Raw genomic sequence first — 23,018 nt, 5'->3', positions numbered from 1 at the left:
GCTTAGAACTGGTTTTAAAAATATAGGTAAATATCTGCATGAAGAGATAAATTTTAATTAACTCCTACCAGTGAAACATGAACCAGAATTTGGAACTATAATGAAAAAGAACTTGGGGACAGTGGGAATGTTCACTGGGCTGAGTCCTTCTTGTGTTTGGGAGAAGATATACATGGAATAACTTTAGACTAGCAGAATTTTAAATGAAAAGACTATAAATCTCAAATGTAATGTGAAATTGTAGAATATATTATATACGGTTTTTATAGAGCAAAACTGCATTGGTGGCTCATTGATATATACAGAGTTAAAGCATTAAAACTTATGTACACTAGGACACTATGGAAGAGGGAAACAAAATAGGGGAAAAAATGCAGAGTCAGCTCTTTCTGTGATATTTTACTTTTTTTGATGATCTGAAAGAAATACTATGAATGTTGAGGATTTTTTAATCTTTTGGGAGAATAAATAGGTGATTATCATATATGTGTGTGGAATTTCTTAAATAAAAATGGCATCAAAGAAAAGCTGTAAATAATTTAACTCAATTTTATAAGTAAGTGTATGAGAGAGCAACTGTTGGGTCATATGTGAGACGGCTCTTCCTATTTTATCTTCCTTTTTTAAAAAATATTTTCTGTTCGTTTTTTTTTAACATCTTTATTGGAGTGTAATTGCTTTACAATGGTGTGTTAGTGTCTGCTGTATAACAAAGTGAATCAGCTATACGTATACATATATCCCCATATCCCCTCCCTCTTGCGTCTCCCTCCCACCCTCCCTATCCCACCCCTCTAGGTGGTCAGAAAGCACCGAGCTGATCTCCCTGTGCTGTGAGGCTGCTTCCCACTAGCTATTTATTTTACATTTGGTAGCGTATATATGTCCATGTGACTCTCTCACTTCGTCCCGGCTTCCCCTTCCCCCTCCCCGTGTCCTCAAGTCCATTCTCTACATCTGCATCTTTATCCTTTATTCCTTTATTCATCAGAACCTTTTTTTTTTTTTTTTTTAGATTCCGTATATATGTGTTAGCATACGGTGTTTGTTTTTCTCTTTCTGAATTACTTCAGTCTGTATGACAGACTATTTGTAGTGAGGTCCATCCACCTCACTACAAATAACTCAGTTTTGTTTCTTTTTATGGCTAATATTCTATCGTCTATATGTGCCACATCTTCTTTATTCATTCATCTGTTCATGGGCATTTAGGTTGCTTCCACGTCCTGGCTGTTGTAAATAGAGCTGCAATGAACATTTCGGTACATGACTCTTTGAATTATGGTTTCCTCAAGGTATATGCCCAGTATGGTAGTTCTATTTTTAGTTTTTAAGGCACCTCCATGCTGTTCTCCATAGTGGCTGTATCAAGAACCTCCATACTGTTCTCCATAGTGGCTGTATCAATTTACATTCCCACCAACAGTGCAAGAGGGTTCCCTTTTCTCCACATCCTCTCCAGCATTTATTGTTTGTAGATTTTTTAATAATGGCCGTTCTGACCGGTGTGAGGTGATACCTCATTGTGGTTTTGATTTGCATTTCTCTATTATTGAGCACCCTTTCATGTGTTTGTTGGCAATCTGTATATCTTCTTTGCAGAAAAGTCCGTTTAGGTCTTCAGCCCATTTTTGGATTGGATTGTTTCTTTTTTTGATACTGAGCTGCATGAGCGCTTGGCTTGTATATTTTGGAGATTAATCCTTTGTCAGTTGCTTCATTTGCAAATATTTTCCCCCATTCTGAGGGTTGTATTTTCGTCTTGTTTATGGTTTCCTTTGCTGTGCAAACGCTTTTAAGTTTCATTAGGGCCCATTTGTTTATTTTTGTTTTTATTTCTATTTCTCTAGGAGGTGGATCAAAAAGGATCTTGCTGTGATTTTTATGTCAAAGATGGTTGGATGGGAGAGACAATGGGAGGAAACAGTTTTCAGGATTTGGAGTGGTTGAAGGAGAAAAAAGGAATAACAATTCCGAATAATTGCTTTGGTCCTTGACATCTTATTTAATTGATAGTGTGAATGGGGTAGACACAGAGGAAGAGCTCTATTTTTAGCATGCTAATGTGCATGGATTATAATGAGCCATCCGGGCTTCTCAGATCTCTGCTTGGCCTCAGGGCCAGCTAATGCTTAGTGCTGAGGAGGTGATTTTGGCAGCTTTGGTTAAGGAAATCAGGGTAGATGATATTCAGAATGCATACTGTTAGAACATTATACATTTTAGAAGTCATCCGAACATAAATGTCAGTAGTTTTCACCAAAAAGAAAAATCTATTTTTCTTTATTACTATATTCAAGGAAAACGATATCAAATATTTGTGTTTGTTTAACATCTAAGCATACTGACCTCAAGCACGACACAATCTACCAGACATTGGCTTGGGAAAGTCCAAGACCTCACCCTCCACGATAGCCCTTATCTTCTCCTCACAGAACCGAGATGGGCTTTCCTAAAGAAGTTAGTGTAAACCCAGTTGAAAGTTAAGAAAGGTAAAAAGACGAGTGTATGCCTTTTATGCCCTCTCCCAATATAGCATGTATTAATTAGCATATATTGTTTCACCTGGCCTGTCTCTAGGTAGAATTATGAGTTTGACCTTGTTCTTGGAGTCATTTCTGGAGAGAGCGCCACCTGCCTGTATGGGCTCCTTCCCTGACCATGTTTGAGGGTAGAGTCCCTGCACTCAGGAAGGGGTCTGTGCAAATGAGCCCCAAAGTAGTGGTTGTGCCCGAAGCCAAAGGAAGTTATGATTCCATTTCCAGATGGTAGGGATCTCAGTGGCATTCTCAGAGGCTAGGTAATTTATCATCCCCAAGGGGGGGCTTTTAGGCAAAGCATCAAAATAACATCTCTTTAAAAACAAACAAAGCCGGGCTTCCCTGGTGGCGCAGTGGTTGCGCGTCCGCCTGCCGATGCAGGGGAACCGGGTTCGCGCCCCGGTCTGGGGGGATCCCGCGTACCGCGGAGCGGCTGGGCCCGTGAGCCGTGGCCGCTGAGCCTGCGCGTCCGGAGCCTGTGCTCCGCGACGGGAGAGGCCGCAGCAGAGGGAGGCCCGCATACCACAACAACAACAACAACAACAAAAAACACAAAGCCCCCAAACAGAGAATGCATGCTTCTTAGGGATTGAGGGGAGCTAATAGAATTGTCCTTTCTTCTGAAAGCATATCAGACATAGAACTGATATGGAAAACACCCTTAATCCAGTTTTGCAGAGCAAATATTTCTCTTTGGAGTTTGCATAAAATGAGGATGTGAGCAAACACATCCTTCAGCCTAGGTTGAAACAGAGGAAGAAAATGTAACAATACTTGCTTTTTGACCCAAAGATATTTACAGGTCATTTTCGGGTAGTTACTCATCCCAGGTTAGGATGAAGCCAAACAATGCACTGCAAAGAGAAGAGTTAGCACTGACTTTTGCCCTCGTAAAAAAAATTATATTTCGGGATTTTCACACGGTAGACCCTGGCATTGACAGGGAGAACATCTAAGATGTTGGCTTTTCACAAGTGTCCCTACAAGTCTGTTTTGTAGTACCTATATTTTGCGAAGTCACAAGTTAAAACTTTTTCTAACAAGTCACGTGAACATGGCAGTCAGTTCATGCCTGAGCCTCCATCATTTCAGCGATGCTTTATGCTCTCTACCTGTGCCCCACCCAGTAACGCTAGTGAGTTGCTGGGGTGAGAGGTGTGTGTGTGGGTATGTGGGTAAATTGCTAAATGAGAAAGAAAACTTTAATAAAATTTTTAAAAATATGACGAGAAGGTGCGCACAAGAGATATATAACTCTGGATGGAAATGTATTACAGGGTACGTGGACAGGTGTGCCCATTCCCAAAGCCAAGGGTGGAGAGAGTTTTAAGAAGAGGATGGAAGTGAAAGTGAAGAGGCATAACCAATCATCTTGAAAGCTGTAGAGAGACCCAACAGCGTGTGTCAGTAATTTACAAATTTGAGGATTTTTAATAGTCTTGGAACAAATCTTCAAGAATTCCAAAGGTCTACTGTATGTCTAATAGGATGAATTAAATCACTATTACATATCATGACTTACTTTTAATCTGGCAGGTTTAAGTATATTGTAAAATGAGGCGGGAAAAGCAAAGCATTTGAAGAGAAGTAAGAAAAATAGCAACATTGATTCGAAACATGCCCTGGTACTTTTATGTGCCAACTTTTTTAACCTTTTTACTTTGAGACTAGCAAAGAATCTTTCTTTGTTAAGTGGAAGTCATTTCCATGCCAACTAACTATACAGAGCTTAGTTGATATAGAAACAGAACTATTAAGTTCAAGGTAGATTTTCTGCCGTTTCTGAAGTATTTCTTTTCTTATATCTAAGCACCTTATATTTAAATCGAGGATCATGATTTAGGGGTATTGAAATCATTATAGCAGATCTCAGTCTGTTTCTTGCAAGATTCATTTGTACCCAGGTGACGAACCGGAAAACAGAGCAGACAGAGCAACTAAGTGAAATAAGAAAAGTGAATTAAAATGCCACGGATTAATGCCTAAAGTCATCTTCTTTGTGCCTTACAGATGAAAATGAGTTTGATGATCTCATTATGCACCATATGTACTCACCACAAATTCACTTTATTATTAAGTAGTCTAAATCATCTCTGACTAAAGTAGATTCCGTTTTGAATAAATCAGTTGGAGCTGGTTAGGTGGGGTTTTGAGCAGTTGTAATGACTTGAGAAAATGGAAAGGTAGTGGGAAATAGTGGTATAGTGATATCTCAGAGGACTCCTAGAGTTCAGGGCTCTTGGCTGACTCTGGAGAGTTACATAAGGTTAGTGTAAGCATAGGGTAAAACCCCACTTATTAATGGAAAATTTTATGAATTCTTTTTAATCACAGAAGCCTTTTGTGCGCAACGGCATACTTCCAGTGAACACAAGACAATTGTAAATCTCTATTCATTTCCTTTTTATAAATAAGAACAGTAGTTTTAGTCATGATTCTTTAGAAAATGAAACCCTAGTTCCTGTTGTGATAATCTCAACAAGGATTAATTTTAAGCTGTATGTTAAAGCACTGAATTCCTTTATTGCAGTTTCCAAGCAGTAACTCATATTATAGAAATGATAGGTATGTTGATGTATTTAAAATATTTTCCTGAAAGGAAAGAAAAACCTGTTAAATGTAATTTAGCTTAAAAAGTGAAGAAAAACTAAGAACATTTTCATTCCCGTGTTACCCTGTGACCTATACGAACCAAAAAATATATAGAATTATCTAAGACTTCATAGAGGAATAGAAATTTAATGATTGTGACTTTCCCCCCACAAATGTTAATATTAGAATATAAGCCAGAATGTAATTTTTAAAATAAAATGTGAAATATACACTTTTATCATTATACTGCCGAATCTTTTGCCAGCTGGGAACCACTGTGATCGTTTCAAGTAGAGATCTGCATTTATTACCATAATCTTCATCAGTAAATGTTACTTTTGACTCTGTACAAGGGAATGTAATCAATATGGTCTCTCCTTTCAAGGAGTAGATGGAATAAAAAGGGATGTAAAATAAGTACATGCTTAAGTATAATTCAAAATGGGAAGTGCAAGAGTGCCATGAAAATATTTAAGTACAAAATATGGGTATTTTTTAAAAAGGAAAGTTTACATTTTTTTAGAAAATGAAAGGAAGGTTGATGAAGGAAGGTTTTTCGTTGCCTGAATTGTGGGTAGAAGGGAATACCCATATGTAGCTAGATTCAGGGGCTTTGCAGATAAGACACATAAGCGTTCCAAATGAAAAATGAAATTGTAGAATGGTTAGTGGGCACTGCTGAACCTTATTGGTTGACGTGGTGGGGAAAATTCAAGGCTTTCAAATGAAGAGTGATTTGAGGAAAATCCTGCATTCATTTAATTACTAGAGAAATACTATAGAAGACAAATGTATGTAGCAGTACTTTGAGGGAGTTTATTGAGTTTATTATGAAAAGAAAGGAAGGGGCTCCAGAAAAATTGTGGGGTAAAAGCAATAGCAATTAGCCAGCTGGTTGAATGAAGGGGACACACATGAAATGATGAGAGCTCTGAACCTGGGTGACCAGGAGAATGATGGGTCTTTCCATTGAGTCTTGAAAGAGGAATAGGACTGGAGTTTGAAATGACTTTCCGACAGTCAGGTGAAGCAGGATGCTGGAAATATAAATGTAAATAAACTGGGGTTTAGGGCAGAGGTTAGAGACAGGAACATGAATTTGGTGTTCATCTCCACTGAGATAGTAATTGAAATTGTGGAATTGTCTGGAATTACTGAGAAGGTCACCAAGAAAGAGAGGCAGAGATAAGAAGGTAGGTAGTGGAGTCTGAAGGGGAAACTAACATTTAGGTATATGCAGAGAGAGGAGATGAAAAAGGTAAGAGGGAGAGAACCCAAGAGAATTAAACAGTCTACAGCAGAGTCAGCAAATGCTTTCTCCAAAAGGCCAGGTGGTATTTTACGGCGAGCCATACGGTTTCCGTGACAAGTACTCAGCTCTGCCGTTTGAGCCCTAAAACGGCCAGAGACAAAATCATGAGCATGATGGAATAAAACTTTATTTATAAAAGCAGGTGGCAAGCCTCAGTGTGCCCACCCCTGAAATCAAGGGAGGAGAGTGATTCAAGAAGAGGCTGCAAGTGAAATGAAGAGAGATAACCAACAGTCTTGAAAGGTGCAGAGAGGTCCGATGGCATTATCACTGAGAAGTGGACCTTGCGCTAGGGAATTATAAGAACGTTATGAGGTTATTTTTTAATATAGTGGGGGCAGAAGCCATACACTGACAAATGTGCAGAGAGGAATTGGGGAAAAAAATGAGTAAGTTGCGCATTGTATCTGCAGAGTACCAACATCCCAGGATTTGCATAATTGATTGGATTTTTAAATCTCCATTGGGGGTTATCTAAACAATCACAGTTACTACTATGTAGAGGCATAGTCACATTAGCAGTAACAAAAGTAAAGAAAGTAAGAAACAGAGCATAGTGGAAATGTAAGTAAGTAGAGTGGGACCCAGGAGAGCTGGTTCCAATCTTGGAGTCCACCGTCCTTTGAGTCCAGCTTTATTTACTTAGCGTTTTTCTCTCATCATCTATCTTGATATGCTAGAAGAATCAAGTCTGTATTTGAGCAACTGATACTCTGAAACCAAATGAGGTGAGAACATCAGTTGTACAAATGTATTATGAAAAGCATGCTTCATAGCCCTGCAGGTAAGAAAGTTCTACCTAAGCTTTAATTGACTATGTGTGGCCAGCATGAGGTGACCAAAGAGAGAAACGCTAGTGCAGTTTTTAGGGAATATTAATATCCCTGATGATTCTCCTGCACGTATCTCCATCTGGATCTCCCCCTGTGCTTGTATAGCCAGGGTGATCCTGATCAAATGACGGAACTTAGATCCTGTCATCCTTTTACTTAATCTTTCCCAGTGGCTTCCTTTCCCACCTAGAACAAAACTCAAAATCCTTCCACTGGCCATCAAGGCCTTCGTGCCCACCCTTCTCTGTCTGGCCTCATGCCCTTTGCCCTCCATGTCTCAGCTCCAGCTATAACCTCCCTGCAGGCCCTCAGGCACGTAAAACCTGCTCCCACCTCAGAGCCTTGGCACCTATTGTTTGTTCTGCCTGGAATATCCTACCCCCATCCACCGAAATAAATGAGCTACATCTGCAAGCCTCCCTCAGCTCCCCCAGGTTCTGGCTCAGGTGTCACCTTCTCCATGAGACCTTCCTGGCCACCCTGTCTGAAATTGTCCACCTGCCTCTCAGCGACCCCTACCCTCCCTTCCCTGTTTTATTTTCTCCATGGCACTTACTGTCTCACAGAGGATGTGGTTTTCTTATTTATTTATGTTTGTTATCTATCTCCCCCCCGCCGGCCCCAGTACGAAACCAGGAATTTTTATCTACCTTATTCTCTCCTTTCTCCCCAACACTCAGCAGAGTGCTTGGTACCTCACAGGTACCCGATAAAAATCTGTTGACTGAATACAAATCTTCCTTGACTTAAGATGGGCTTACATCCCTGTAAACCCACCATAAACTGAAGATATCTTAAGTCAAAAATGCATTTAATGCATCTTACCTACTGGCCATCATAGCTTAACCTCGCCTACCTTAAACGTGCTGAGAGCACTTACGTCAGCCTTCAGCTAGGCAGAATCATCTAACACAAAGCCTACTTTATAATAAAGTGTAGAATATCTCATGTAGTTTGTTGAATACTGTACTGAAAGTGAAAACCAGGATGGTTGTAAGTGTATCGGTTGTGAACAGTTGTGATTGGGTGGCTGCCTGGGATCTGGGGCTCGCTGCCTCGCCACAGCATCGTGAGAGAGTCTGGTAGGGCGTATTGCTAGCCCGGGCAAAGAGCAAAATTCAAAGCGCAGTTTCTAATGAATGCATATCGCTTTCACTCCATTGTCAAGTTGAAAATTCGTTAACTCAAACCATCTTAAGTATGGAATGTTTGGATTAAAAGAAGTAGTGGTTTTAGGTATTATTCAATATATATTCTCTAGTAGTATTTTCAGCTTAGGTACATTTCCAAAGAAGAACGCTTGATTTGGATAAGTCCAGGGGAAGATGAGGGCTTTGTAAATAGTATTATATCGATAGAAGGGGAGGCTGAAGTAGTACTAAACTTACTGCCAGGGTGAAACAGAGTGATGACTGACTGCTAAGTGCCAGGCAGAGTCCTAAACACTTTGCATATATTATCTCATTTACTCCTCACAGCAGCAATGGGAGGGGAAGAAAACTGAGGGTTAGTGGTGGGAAATCAATTGCCCGAGGCCAGATGGCTGTAAATGACAAGTGGCAGGGCCAGAAGTCTCACCCATGTTCTCTGAAGCCAGAGCCATGTTTTTATTCTAAAAAAACTCTATGACTGTCATTTTTGGAGCATTCCTACGTTGAAAGTGCTGAAGGAGGACTCTTCTACTCTGGGATGCTAGGAATTCTCACCCCCCTCCCATACATTCATTTTCCATTTTTCTCCCCTCATCCTCCCAGTGCCTTTGTTTCTAGGGAAGCAGCGGCCCTCCTGGAACCAAGGTTTCTGTAACTGGGGCACGCTTCAGCCTTGGCAGGGCGAGCAATGAGGACATCTGCAGGTAGCAGGCAGCCTGACAGTGGCCGACAGGGGAAGAGAAAGTCTGGCAGCACTGCAGCTGCCCACCGACTGCCTCACCCCGCTTCCATCCACGTGCACCCCTCTCCCCTCCAGCCCTGATGGGTGGAGGTGAAGGCGATTGAACGCATTCCTTCTGGTTAGGAAATGTTCGTCTGTAAATTTCCATGTGTGTTCAAAGATGATTGTATTATACATGGTAAATATGGTGACTTAACGGGAAAGCTTCCTTTGCTTTAAGAATAGCTGAATGGACCAGTTCCTTTCTAAGGAAGTTAGAAGAGCGCCTCGCCTGAGGTGACGGAGGTGAGAATGGATGCTAATGCCACTGCGTCTGTGTCAGTCCACTGTTATGTGGGGGGAAAGTAAAGTTTACATGTCTCATGTGAGTTCTAGAAAGGCAAACATAGGAAGTGTAGCTTCGGGTGATCATGTACCTGGGAGTTCCGCCCTTCTGAGCCTCCTGTGAACTATGAACTTGGGTAGAAAAGCTTTGTTCACCAGAGCAATGATGCCAGCTCATGGCCTCTTTCCCATAGAAGCCTGTATGAGGCACGGTCAAGGATCAAAGAAGACACTTCTAAAGACAAAATACCTGTAAATACATTTTGCACATTTTGGATTAAGAAGTAAATAATGTAAAATAACATGTGGCATTTATTTTCCTTTACTGTATTAATAGCCCACTTAAATATATGCCACTCAAGGCCAGATTACCTCTTGGGAGGGAAATAGAGAGGAGTGTGATAGGCTGACTATAATTGTAGCAGAAGATTCTCCACCTCGTTGCCAGGAAATCACTGGAAGGAGCTGGGAGAGTAGCTGGTATTGAAACCGTGCACCTCAGGTTGGGACTTGAACCCACATGCCGGGACTCGAACCCGGCCAAAACCCACAGTCTTCCAACTGAGATCACACACCTGGTTTCAGGACTTAATGAAGCTCAGGTTCTTGATGTCTCATCGCAGAAAGAATTCAGCGGGAGACAAAGTGATGGGTAAGAAGTGGATTTATTTAGAGAGAAACACACTCCACAGACAGAGTGAGAAACACACTCCACAGACAGAGTGTCGTCCGTCTCAGAAGGTGAGAAAGGCCCCTGGGTATGGGGGTTGTCAGTTTTTATAGGGGAGGGTAATTTCATAGGCTAATGAGTGGGAGGAGTATTCCAGCTATTTCAGGAAGGGGTGGGGATTTCCAGGAATTGAGCCACCGCCCACTTTTTGATCCTTATGGTTGGCCTTGGAGCTGTCATGGCACCCGTGGGTGTGTCATTTAGCTTGCTGATGTGTTACAGTGAGTGATAGTGAGGCTCAAGGTCTAGTGCACGTCGGCTTGTCCACCATCTTGGACCCATTGTGTTCTAATCAGTTTATGTCATGTCCTCGGGGTGTGTCATTCTTTCAAAGGCTGTGCCCTGCGCCCCTTCCCTCCTGTTTCAGTACATTGATTTTGTATTGCTGTGTAACAAATCACTCCCAAATTTAGTAGATTAAAATAGCAACTATTTTATTTCCTCACAGTTGTGTGAGTCAAAAATTTGGAATGGGTTTAGCCGGGCTGTTCTCACGCTAGTCACCCCTATGAACGTGGTCATCTGGTGTCTGGGATGTGTCCGCTCAGTCTAAAGTGACTTCAAGTCATGGAGCCAAGGCCAGAGTCACTGTGGGAAGGAGCCCCACGAGAGCATGGCTACAGGGAGACAAGACTCATTGGGGTGATCTTTACAGTAACATTGACTATAGGTGGGTGTTTGAAAGGGTAGATAGGTTCAACTTCAGGTGTTGGGGGTTCTGCAGGTATCTTCCCAAGATTGTGTGACGTGGAGTGAAGTTCACACCGTGTTCCCCAGTACCTCCACCTCGGGGATGACACTTCCACCGGCAATGAGCTGGAGTACCCCCCAGTGTCTGATCCCTTTTTCATTTAAGAGGAATAAATCTCAAATGTAAATTCTTTTCAGATGCTTATAGTTCTCCGGCTGCTCTCTTACTTCGGGAAATAGGTATGTTTTTGATTCTGGTGCCCAGGTAACTTTTCCATTTTCTCTGCATGGGCACCCCAAAGAATTGGTGTTCCCTAAATGAGCTGAGAAACTCAAAGACTAATGGAGGTTAACTAGGATAAATGTCCCTACCCCACATTTAATAAAAATAGAGTGGAATTATGCGAGTATGTAGATAAGCTAATCATCTGACCTAATCAGCAATGCACATTTTAAGAAGCTTTTCTAATTACTTCCTCGACTTGGCTGAAGGTACGGGTAAAAAGTTTCCCAGCATGACGGCAGCAGATGTATTTCATAATATTTATTGAAACTATTGGAAAGAAATCCTCAATTATAATGTTCCTGAAAAGTACATCAAAAAAGACATCATATTTAACATAGTTTACACTTTCATTAAGATAGAAACATAGCATCATTTAGATGATCAGCTCTCACACCAGTTATTTGGAATCTCTCATACAGCGAGACTAACTTTCACAGCCAAATTGCTTATTGGTTAACTGCCTGTGTCTTCCCTGAGTTGTATTACTTACCTGTGAGAGATCTAGCTGTCTTGCTCAGAATGGGACCAAAATATTCTCTTTTCTCTGGCTATTTGTTAATTTGATATCTTGGCAAAGGAGTCTTCGTGCATGGTGTTTCAGGAACTTTAAATGTTAAATTGTTGATGTGTACAGGTGTATGTAACGCCACACAGTATGAGATTTGGAAGCCTAGATAGGTCTATTACTCATTTTCCTGGTTGAATTTGAGCAGTTGTGAACGATTGTTAAATGAATCATTTTACAGTGAGATGGGCCCAGAGGAAACTTGTCTATGACTTCCTGGTTGAAATGCCTGTATCATCTCTGCGTCTTGGGCTACTTGAGTGTTGGTTGTTCATCTTTACCTTCCATTCTGTGAGCTGCTCAGTATCTTTGCAGCACATTCGTTGAATATGAGTTAGCCGGAGCCAGTTTCTGTTGCCTGTAGCCAAAATAAATCTTAAATGGTCTGACGCCTTCAGTGCCTTTGGAGTGACTGAATACTTAAGTAGCTCTCTGTTATTGCATAATTGTGGAACTGGTTACTTTCCTCTACAAAGAGTTTCTCCAACGTCCCTCTCCTAAGAAATCTCTAGAGATCAGATGGAAAAGAAAGTCTTTGTTCCACCATGTGGTGAAAAGACAACATTCAAGGACTCTTAATGAGCGTCACTGCATAATTCATTCCTGGCGTTGGAGTGAGTGAGTGCTGTATTGGTGGAAGTTACGAATGCTGAGTCACGTGACAGTGAATTGTTTTATTTGAGGATAGAACCAGAAAAGATGGATAATCGAATGTGTGATTTAATTTCGTTGCTAGTGACTTTGAAACTGGAACATAGTTATGCAATTAAAAGTCATCGGATGTAACACCATTATGTCCAAACTCCTAAATCTCTAGGTCAAAATTTCTCAGCCTGGTGCTATTGACGTTTTAGACTGGTTCATTCTTTGTCATGGGGCACTGACTGTCCTGTGTTTTGCAGGATGTCTAGCAGCATCCTTGGCTTCTGCCTTCTGGGTGCCAGTAGCATCCCCCTTCCTTCAAGTTATGACAAATCAGTGTGTCTCTAGACATCGCCAGATGTCTTTTGGGGGGGCAAATTTGTCATCAGCCAAAGGACCACTGCTTTAGATTAGTTTCACTATTTTCTCTTTAATTTAGCCAACATTTACCAAACACTTCCACTCTTCAAAGTACATTTTCGTGTTTATACTTACAGGCAGAATGCATGTCAAGTACACTCACACCCTGGGTTCGGCAGATATTTGCTCCTTCCTAACCAAGTTTAGTTAGAAATATATCAAAACTCTCTAGGTATAGTTCTTCTATTCATATGGTAAGTATTAGGTAGAATCATGAGAAATTGTCTTTTGTGGTTTAAAAAATGGGAAAATGTCAGCATTTTCCTGTGGCGCTACCTAATGTATGATGCACGGTAACCACAAGAAAAAAAATGATTTGAGAAAAAAAAAAAAGAAACTGTACATGTACCCAAATGTCATCGTAACCACGATTTTAAGTGTATTTTGCTTTGCTTTACAGCTAGTGGTGGTTTCAGAAATCTTTTGTAGGCAGCTTGGAAGAGCAGGCTCAGGGAGCTGGCTGAGGGTTGAAGTCATATATTTTAGCAATGCAATTATGTAGCTAGCGCAGTACTTTTAATTTAGAAGGTGTGCTTCTTCCGTGCCTGAGGTGAGAGGGCTGATGGAAATCCTAGGCGGTGGTTGCTAAAGCTGTTCATAAAGAGAAGGAGGTGGAAATGAAATCTATTTTTTAAAATATATATTAATATATTAAATGTTGATGGTAATCCTCTCATTTGAAAGGATCTGATGGTCCCGATCAACAGGAGGCAGAACATCAGGCTATTTCCTGCTCTGGCAAGTTTGCAGTGGGAGGAGGATCTTACTTCAGTCATTTTCCTGCACTCAGATCTCCACTTAGAGCAGCCATGAACTGTGGACAAGGATTCACTGTAGTATGAAGAATACCTAAACCTTTATGGTAGTCTTGTAAACCTCGTTGTTCTTTAGCTTCTGATGGGCGCTATAAGCAAATAAAACCTTCTCTCCCTCCTGCTCTCCACCTTCCAGGGAAAGTGCTAATGTGCAACGAAATGGCCAGAACTCTGGTAGCAGAAGCAAGAAGAAGCCAGAGGGTAGAACAGTAACTCATGAGCTACCTCATCAGCTTTTGACCACTCAGAAGTTGGTTATATTGTGGATTTTACAGTTTCTGTTCCATAATCATCCCCTGAAACTACCGAGAGCTGATGGAGGTTTTATAAATCAGATGAGCAAGGGAAAAGAGTCAGTGCGTGCTCAGTCCATAAAATACGTCGCTTTCACTAATTCCTGGGATTTCTGGAGAATTCCGTGTGTGTGATATACACAGAAGAGACATTCCATGCTTGATATTGGTCCAGGACAAGGTTAACTTTCTGCACACTAATTTTAATTCATTATATATGCCTTTTTTTCCCAGCACAAATGGACCCTCGAGGCCTATCTCCCAGACAAAGTAAAAGTGACAGTGATGATGATGACCTGCCAAATGTGACCTTAGATAGCGTTAATGAAACTGGATCTACGGCCCTTTCCATAGCCAGAGCAGTACAAGAGTAAGTATCACATTCTCAGGATGAACTAAGAATTGCCAAGGTGTTCAATGGATAATGGAAACAGCAGCATCTCCTGTCCCCCAGACCTGTCATTCTAGCTCTGAACGGGCACACGTGTCAGCGTCTTTCCATTCAGCCTTGTGTTCTTTGGGAGGAGATTAGGGGAAACATGGAGTGTTTTACGTAGTTGAAAATTTGTATTTTGAATAGAAATGAGACTTCTTTTTTTAATACTTTCCGCCCCTTCTCCTTAACTCTGGAAAAAAAAAATTGTTCGAGTGTCACTATCTAATTATCATCATTGTTTTCATTATTCATATAGAACAGTCAAGAGAAGTAAAATATGACAGGCAATATTATCTTGTGTTGATAGGAAAGTACAGAACAGCTTTTTTGAAATTTAAAATTTAGAAGATACCTTGTTACCCCTTTGAAAAATTCAAATCATATGTAATTTTTAAAGGGATCGTTTCTCACTCCTTTAACTGTAGCACAGGGTTAGAGTTTAAAACCTTTTTCATTGAAAATAGCTGCTTTTTCATCATTGTCAATTCTGTGTCTAGAATTGCACCTGTGACTAGTCCATGTGTATTTTTTCTCTCGCATAATTTTTAATAACATAATTTTAAAGAAGAGGAAGATTTAAATTAAGCCACTGTTACTGCCAACACAAAAGTTAATTAACACTTCACTTAAAATGATCTTAGTTACCTCCCATATATTAATTCTTTTTTCCCAGGTATTGACTAAATATCTACTCTGTTTCATGAATTAGGCCTTGAAATTAAAAAAAAAAATTAGTAGGGCATTTTAGAATTTAAAGCCTATGTGTGTGTATATGTGAGGGTGTATAAAATGAATAATATGTCTCTATGATAAATAGGTACTAGGTATATTATATATTAGAGGGAAACAGGATATGGCAAATCTAATGAAATTGCAGTCAGAAAGATTTGGATTCAAGTTCACATTCAGTCACTTAATAGCCATGTGACATCTGGCAAGTTAAGTTAACTAACCACCCTGAGATGTTTCTTCATCTATAGTAAGAAAGAATATGTACCTTACAGGACCATTGTGAGGGTGTGATATAGTTACAAGGCATGAAAATTGAATTGGAAAGTTTTGACAGATGAGAGCCTCAAGGGTGAAATTAATATTATTATTAGTGGTAGTAGTAACAATAATGGTAATAGTGTGTAGTATAAGTACATGACAACTAGGAAATATAAATATTGCAAGTGTCATGCTGATTTTACAAATGAAGATACTGAGGATGAGAGAAGTTCAGTGTCTTCTCCGGAGTCATATAATAAGTGGTGATGAGACAAAGTTTAGGACTTCTAACTCCCCAAACATATCTTTTTCTCAAGAGTGCCCTGTAATGTCTGTTACCAGTCATATTCTTCCACTTGAACATGTATAAAAACACTTCTTTCTCTCATTTGTTCCAGTAACTGGTTGTAGTAACTTAGTTTCTCCAAAGCCAATGTTAACCTGAAGCGTTGGATCAGAAGGGTGGCTGAAATCATATTTAAGTGCTAGCATGCCCGGTCACTTCATCACCAGTTCAGTGATCAGCACAGTGATTGTGGGTTTGTGGGAGCTAAATCTTAAGATCAAGGATTCCATGTTCTCACCTGCAAAAATTAGATTAAATGATGACAAAGTTCAATTCTGAGATGAATCATGTTTCATAGACATTTTAATCACACTGTTTTCCTGCACCATATAATATGTACATAATTTGTGTGTGTGTTATAGATATGTGTGTTTCTGTAAGTTTGGCACTGTGATTACTAGAATCTAAGTTATGCTTACTCCATTTCAGGCTTATAGAGCAAATCATGGTATTAACGTCTTAAACGTCACCATTTTTTGTGCTTTTAATATTATGTGCTGAGAATATAATAGTATATTTTAATATGAAACTTTTAATAGCAGCCTTAGGAACTGGAGCTTCATTTTCAACATAACCTCTCCGATTTGCTTTGTGAAAACATTTGTAAGCCCCACAGTATTTTGTTCTGACTGTGCATACGCCTGCCTTTATTACTATTACAAAAGTTGCATGTGTATCTAGGCAAGTGCCAGATTCATTATTCATGTAAGTGTTTTCATTAAACGATTAGTAAAGAATACTGAGCTGTCACTTGGGAAGCCCTAGAATGCCAGGACCCATCAATAGTTAATTAACCATCATTCAAGAAGGGGGGAGTATGTGTGTGTAAACGCTGAGAAGTGCTAAGATCCTGTTAGATGAAGCGAAAAGAACGTTCTGCAGAGACCTCTTAAATATAGGTGTATTTCAAAACTTAAAACAATGTGTTGAGGAAAATTTTATTCTGGGACAAATAAGTATATAGTCCTTGTTAGAGAATTTTTAAAAATATCTGTACTTAGGTTTACCCAAAGTTAACTTTCGGTGGATATGTCTTCCTGCTCTTAATTTGTCTGATTTTTAATGCATGTCTCTGTTTCACTATTAATTTCCCTTTCCTCTTTTTTCTGTTTGCCTTTGGATCGTGATGGCTTCTATTAACTCAAAAGCTGTCCAACAAACAAAAAAAAAATTCCCGTATACTATGATCAATAAAATAATGCTTCAAATCATAAGAGGACTGAACATCATCTTGGCATGTACGAGATGAGAGGATTTCAAAAGACATCCGTGCATCTGTTTCTGGCACTTGCAGAACTTTGAGTTAGGTGAGAAGGATGTCTGCAGGTAGAGAGGTGATAAAATCAAGGGTTTATGTGCAATAGAGGTAGCACGTTTTAGAAGCCCTGGGCAACCGAAACACGTCTCTCCAATTAAAGCCATGGTCGAGGAGGGGTTTGAAGGCATGCCTCTTATCTCATTGGCCACCAGCGCAGTGTCAAGGAAGAAAGCGGGACGATGAGAAAGGAAGATATTAGGAAAGACTGACACTAGAGAGGGACGAAACTGCCTTGTCTTAGGCCAGCCCTTCAAATAAGATCCTAACCCGCAAGGTGACTCTCTCCAACTGAACCTCTTCTTTGTCTCCTTTCCCATTCGGGTTCATAGCTTTGCCTCATGCAGTCATCACCGTAGTTTGAATTTTTAATTTGGTGGCTTACTTTGCTGACATTATTATGTTTACATAGCATAAACCTTAATATGCTAATAAATGCTGTTTTTAAATATTTGGTATTATGCATTTTACTGGTTTTTAAAATGGACGTTTCTTAAATCTTCAGTTCAAGAAATTTTCCTTTGATTTGAAATGCAGAAGTTGTGAGCCAAAATTGCACCTCTCCCCACCCCAATATATAATATTTAGATATTCTTGTCTTTGAATAAAAAGGAACAATGCTTGGTGGCTAGAGCTGCAACCTAAGTTCACTTCCATTTAAATAGATCTTTATAGCAAGTCTCCTGAACTGTGCTTGAGCCAATCATTGCAACTGTTTTCATTGATTCACTTGCTTCTCATTTATCAGCTCAGCCTCAGTGAATTCAGATAAATGGGAAGAACCGGCCATAGCGAGGCCTACAGTCAGGCTCTACCCTTCTTGTATTTCAACTGTAGAGATACTGTCTGAGCCAGAGACAATGTAGTCAAGTAATTCTGACAAAGCCAACTTCCAGCAATTCATAGCACATCTGTTTTGCTTAGGTCTGTTTTTTTTTTTTTTCTCCCCCTCTGATGCTATAATAGGATCATTACCCTTAACTACTTGACAAACATAATTATGAAGTAAGTGTTTGGAAAAAGAGAGGTACAGGCACACGAGTAGAGCAAATTATTGTAATTAACTCTAACCCTAGGCAAAACAATGATATTTTTTAAATAGGTAAAATTTGGCTCTCTTACCCAGAGCCTCTAATTTCTGTACCCCCTTTTCTTCTTTTTTCTCTAACTCCAAACCTTCCTACTCCTCATTTGTTGATGCTGGTAGAATAATCAACTTCCTTCAAAGTAAAGTGTAAATGAATAAGAATATCTGAAAGAGGGCCCTCCTCAGAGGAGTTAGTGTTTAACCAGGAACAAGCCTTAAACTGAAAGAATAAAGGTCCAGACATGATACTTTCAGTAAGAGTGAAGTGGGAAAGGGTGGAGTAGAGGGTGGGGGAGGCCGATGAAGATTTTAAGGAGATAGACCAGCTTTCCTCAGTGTCAGTTTTCGCAGAATTGGTAAATGCACGTGATTGTTTAACTCGCACCATATCTGAGTTCTCTGCCCTCTCTGATCTTGATTGTAACTGTCAGAGTCGAAAAGAAGCAACATACATTAGTAGCATTAGTAGCTTTTTGCTTTGCTTAGCATCCCTAAAATTTGAACCTGTTAAAAGGATATTCTTTTTAAATAGTTCCTTGTCAATTACATTTAAGCTAATTAAAACACTGCCTTCCTCCCCCTGTTTTTATTATATTGCCTGTGTGCCAAGTGCCCTTATTCTTAAAGGAAAACAATTTGTGAATTCTGGAAATGAAGAGTCGGATCTTTATTTGCACTTAGATGCTCTTTGAAAGAACAGATATGGTAGCAAGTTGGATATCCTATTCCTTCAGATTCTGCTGCTGGCTCAAACATCATGGTTTTTAATTTAGAAGGTTGCATCTGATGATCAGAGAAGGGTCAGAAATCTTGGAGGTTTTCGGTTTGGGTTTTTTGTGTGTGTTTTTCATTTTCCTTATTTTAAAATTCTGGATCCTTATTTCTGAATCTCCTCATGTATAACTTTGTTAATGTCTTTTAAATTACAGTAGAGAACAGTCCTAGAGATAAGGACGAAAGAGAAAACAAAACTGTTACTGACTGATTTCTTTCAGGCAGATTCTGTGAGAACTTACATAGTTTTCATTTAATTTGCCCTACGCTCCTGTTTTTATGCACAAAGAGACTGGAAGCCCAGAGAGGTTTCCTCTATCCCCAGAGGTCCTATAGCTGATAATTTGCAGAGCTCATATTGAAATCAAAGTTTGTCTGACTATAAACCCATATTCCTTTATGAAGGCAGCTCTTGTTTTTATGTTGTGGCTTTAATATCTCTAAACCATAACTATCTAAAATTAGCAAAGTTTTTTGAGACCTGAATCCCAATAAGAATATAACTTTTATGAAATAATTTCAGATTGTTTTCATCTTTAAACTCGCTGTCACTTTAAATATAATCTGACTTAGGGAGAGATAATTCTATCAGATGCCTTCTCAGAAATGGTTCTTAAAAAGGTGTTCCACGGGGCTTCCCTGGTGGCGCAGTGGTTGCGCGTCCGCCTGCCGATGCAGGGGAACCGGGTTCGCGCCCCGGTCCGGGAAGATCCCACGTGCCGCGGAGCGGCTGGGCCCGTGAGCCGTGGCCGCTGAGCCTGCGCGTCCGGGGCCTGTGCTCCGCGACGGGAGAGGCCACAACAGAGGGAGGCCAGCATACCACAAAAAAAAAAAAAAAAAAAAAAAGGTGTTCCACTTCTGTAAATCACACACAACATTATATTGATATGTGAAGAAATAAAGTACAAATACATCAGAGCGTTCTTTCTATAAACTTCACTGTTGCTATTATTTTAAGAAATTATTGTTTCGGTATATACATATGTGCTGACATTCCCAAAATGCACATCCTTTTTAGAATTGCTTTCTGTCAATCTATAAAAAGAAGTGTTTGTCCAAGGGTTGAAATGGTACTGTGTCATCTAATTTTGCAGCCCTTTGACTGAAAGATTTGAGGGTACTTGGATCATGCCCCTTCCCTTGTCTGCTGATTAGAACGAACCCAGCTGAGCTGATTGTGCTCAGGGAAGAAGCCAGAGAGCTCAGGATGTCAGACAATTTCAGGGTTTTTTTTTTTCTTTTAAATCTTTCACAGATTCTTGTCTCGTTAAAAGAAGCTATACTTTTATTTAATAAGCCTCATGTGTTTGGGATGCCTTCAAATCCCCACTTCATGCCTTAGCAAAGAAATAGCTTTGATTCAGTTCTGTAGGTGGAAGTCTAGCTCTCTAATAGACTAATAATAGACATCATGGCTGACGGGTAAATCCGAGAGGCTGTCTTGCCAAGGAGATAAACACTTTTGCGTTGCTCTTCTTCTAAAGGAGGTCAGAAAAAGCTCCTGATTTGATGTGAATGAACATAGGTAAAGTCTAAAGTGTATACGTAGCCTGCATCAACCCAACATTCTAGCAATACTAAAAAATATATATATAATGATCACTGAGTAACTCAATCCCTGGGTATTTAATAGCAAGATGAAGACTGTACACCCATACACAGTCATTTTTATCGCTTTGATGGGACCGTGTTGGTCCCACTTTGGTTTAAAGAAAGTCTGATCAGTTTTTGATAATAATTTGATATTTGAACTGTTTTGTGAATTAGCCAATTCAGTCATGTCTGTATTTGGTGAATAATTAATTCGTTTATTCAGCCCTGTGTTACATGTTGGGGATACAGAATGAATGATTCATAGAACCTTACCACAGGGAGCTCAGAATCAACATATATGAGGCGAATCAAAGCCCAATGGGATAAAAGCATGAAGGGCTGCAATGAGGAAAGGGGGGAAAGGTCACGGAGAAGCTCATTCTGGAGTAGAGGAGAGCGTTGACACGCGGTAGGGATGTGTGAGTTCATAGTAACTGGCGCGGAAGTGAGTGTGGCGGAGAGCTGGGAGATGCAGCTGCTTGGGGAGGTGGGTAGGGACCTGATCAGGAAGGATGAATTTATTCTGTAGACAGTGGGGAGACATCAGTAGATTTTAAATGGCAATGGTGTCATCAGCTTTGTGTTTTACAGATTTCAGTCTCAAGGAAGCTGGGTACGGTGGTGCAGGTTGAACACGTACATCCTAAAGGGTGCCATTTATATGACTAGTGCTGCCTAGCTGTCCACAGCTTCCACAGTTAGACATAGGAGCTTGTGGTATAGATATATATATATATATATAAATCTTTATATATATGTGTTTGTATATGTACACATACATACACATATATGTATATGTATAGACACCCCTGTGTCCATACATGTCAGACTCTCCAATATATTGAGCTGTTCAGAGGGTAGATAACATGTTCTAGTCTTCCATGTATCTCCAGGGCTGCTAGCACAGTGCCTGGCCAGGTGCTTTTTTAAACACTAGAACAGCATTGAATAAAATGGACAAAATCACTGATTTCACGGTGCTTATATTCCAGTGGAGGAGGTGGGAGGGAAACAGACGGTCAGCACATGGTACCTCTGAAGAAGGTAAGTGCTCTGGAGGTGAGGGAGACAGGGTGTGGGTACTGAGTGAGCTGCCATGGTAGACAGCGTTTACTCTTTCACCTAAGGCATTTAAAGATCTCTGATAAGATTGTATGTTAGGAGAGACCTAAAGAGGCATGAGGTCAAGTCCCCAGGAGATGTAAAGGAACCGAGCTCCAGGCAGGGGGAATAACAAGTGCAGAGACCTTAAGGCAGGAATATTCTGGAATGAATAAACAAACTCACTGACCAATAGAAAACATTAATTTTACAGAAGAAACTGAGCTCTACTGATGCCAAGTAATGATTCTACCATGACATCCCTAGGGAGAGGAATTCAGGACTGAATCTCTTTATCCACTGATACTTTTCCCTCTATGCTGTAGGAAACAGTTCTTTTTTTTAACAAGTTCTTTAACAAGTTCTTTTTTTTTTCCCCTAAGGGAATCTGCAGTTATTTAACCCACACAAGAATCAATAAACAAAAACAAAAAATAAATGCAAAACAAAATTTTTCTTTCAAAATTTCTTTCAGAGAAGTACTTACTTCTTTTGGGCCTGGGTTCTTGAAATCTAATTTTGTATCCCCTGATGAGTCAAAAATATTTATTATCCTAGAAAGTCTTTTTTTCATATATTGTTACTGTATCTTCTAGGATACAGAAACATGCGTACTTTTTCCCTGAAAATGATGCAACTGTCGTTCCAAGTGAGAGCTTACCCTCAGAATTTTTTATGCCTGAATCTTTTTGATCATTAAAAAGTAAAATAAAATAAAAGGCACCAGAATTCCCTGGCGGTCCAGTGGTTAGGACTGTGCGCTTTCACTGTTGAGAGCCCGGGTTCAATCCCTGGTCAGGGAACTAAGATCCCACAGCCACGTGACACTATGTACTACAGATATAAACAGATTATTTGTTTAGCCTTCCTAACCACTTGGAAATTGTTGTTACCTGAGTGTTGATTTTGTTTTTCAAACTGCCATGCCTCATTCTAATGTGAATTTATTACTTCTAGGTGATCAATTTAAAAATAGATAGAAACCATACTTGTTAAAGCCAAACTGTTGTTTTTATATTTATTTTTAAAGAAGGGGATTCCAAAGCTACATCATAGATAGAGTGAAGAGCCGCTTTTGTTTGAGAGTGGCTACTTATTTTTGCTACTTCTATATTTAAAAAGGTTTTAGTGCTAGTAATTACTGAGATGCCTCATAATTTAAAATAAAGTGGTATTTCATGTGGTCGTACAGTACACTCCAAACTGATGGCCAGTATTAACTTGCTGTCAGTTGCTTGACGTACTTCTCTGTGTGAGATCTTTGTGTAGCTTTCTTCTTTTCTATATGTTCTACCTGTAATTGCATTGCAAATCTATGTATACCGTTTCTATTTCTCATCCATATATTCTTAATGAGTGTGACTAGTGAGTATAGGTAGTCATTTCTCATGCATTTTTGATGTGTGTTGACATAGATACTCAACAATGATGTTGAAATATT

The 23,018-nt window shown here is 39.8% G+C and overlaps 1 protein-coding gene across 29 annotated transcripts in view; it reads left to right on the top strand.

Annotated features, from left to right (window-relative positions):
• KLF12 (KLF transcription factor 12) overlaps positions 1–23,018 on the top strand; it is a 589,904-nt gene that overhangs the window by 451,462 nt on the left and 115,424 nt on the right. For all 29 annotated transcript variants that reach the window (XR_008619026.1, XR_008619027.1, XR_008619028.1 and 26 more), the window contains one exon: positions 14,170–14,305. Coding sequence is in view for 26 of the 29 variants with exons in the window: in XM_028497474.2 (XP_028353275.1) it covers positions 14,170–14,305 (136 nt within the window). In the remaining 3 variants the exon portion in view is untranslated. The remainder of the gene's footprint in view (positions 1–14,169; positions 14,306–23,018) is intronic.

Source organism: Physeter macrocephalus, chromosome 13 (assembly GCF_002837175.3).
Source record: "Physeter macrocephalus isolate SW-GA chromosome 13, ASM283717v5, whole genome shotgun sequence".
NCBI lineage: Eukaryota > Metazoa > Chordata > Mammalia > Artiodactyla > Physeteridae > Physeter > Physeter macrocephalus.
Note: the sequence above shows the minus strand (reverse complement) of the source record. Positions and strands in the feature narration are given on the sequence as shown.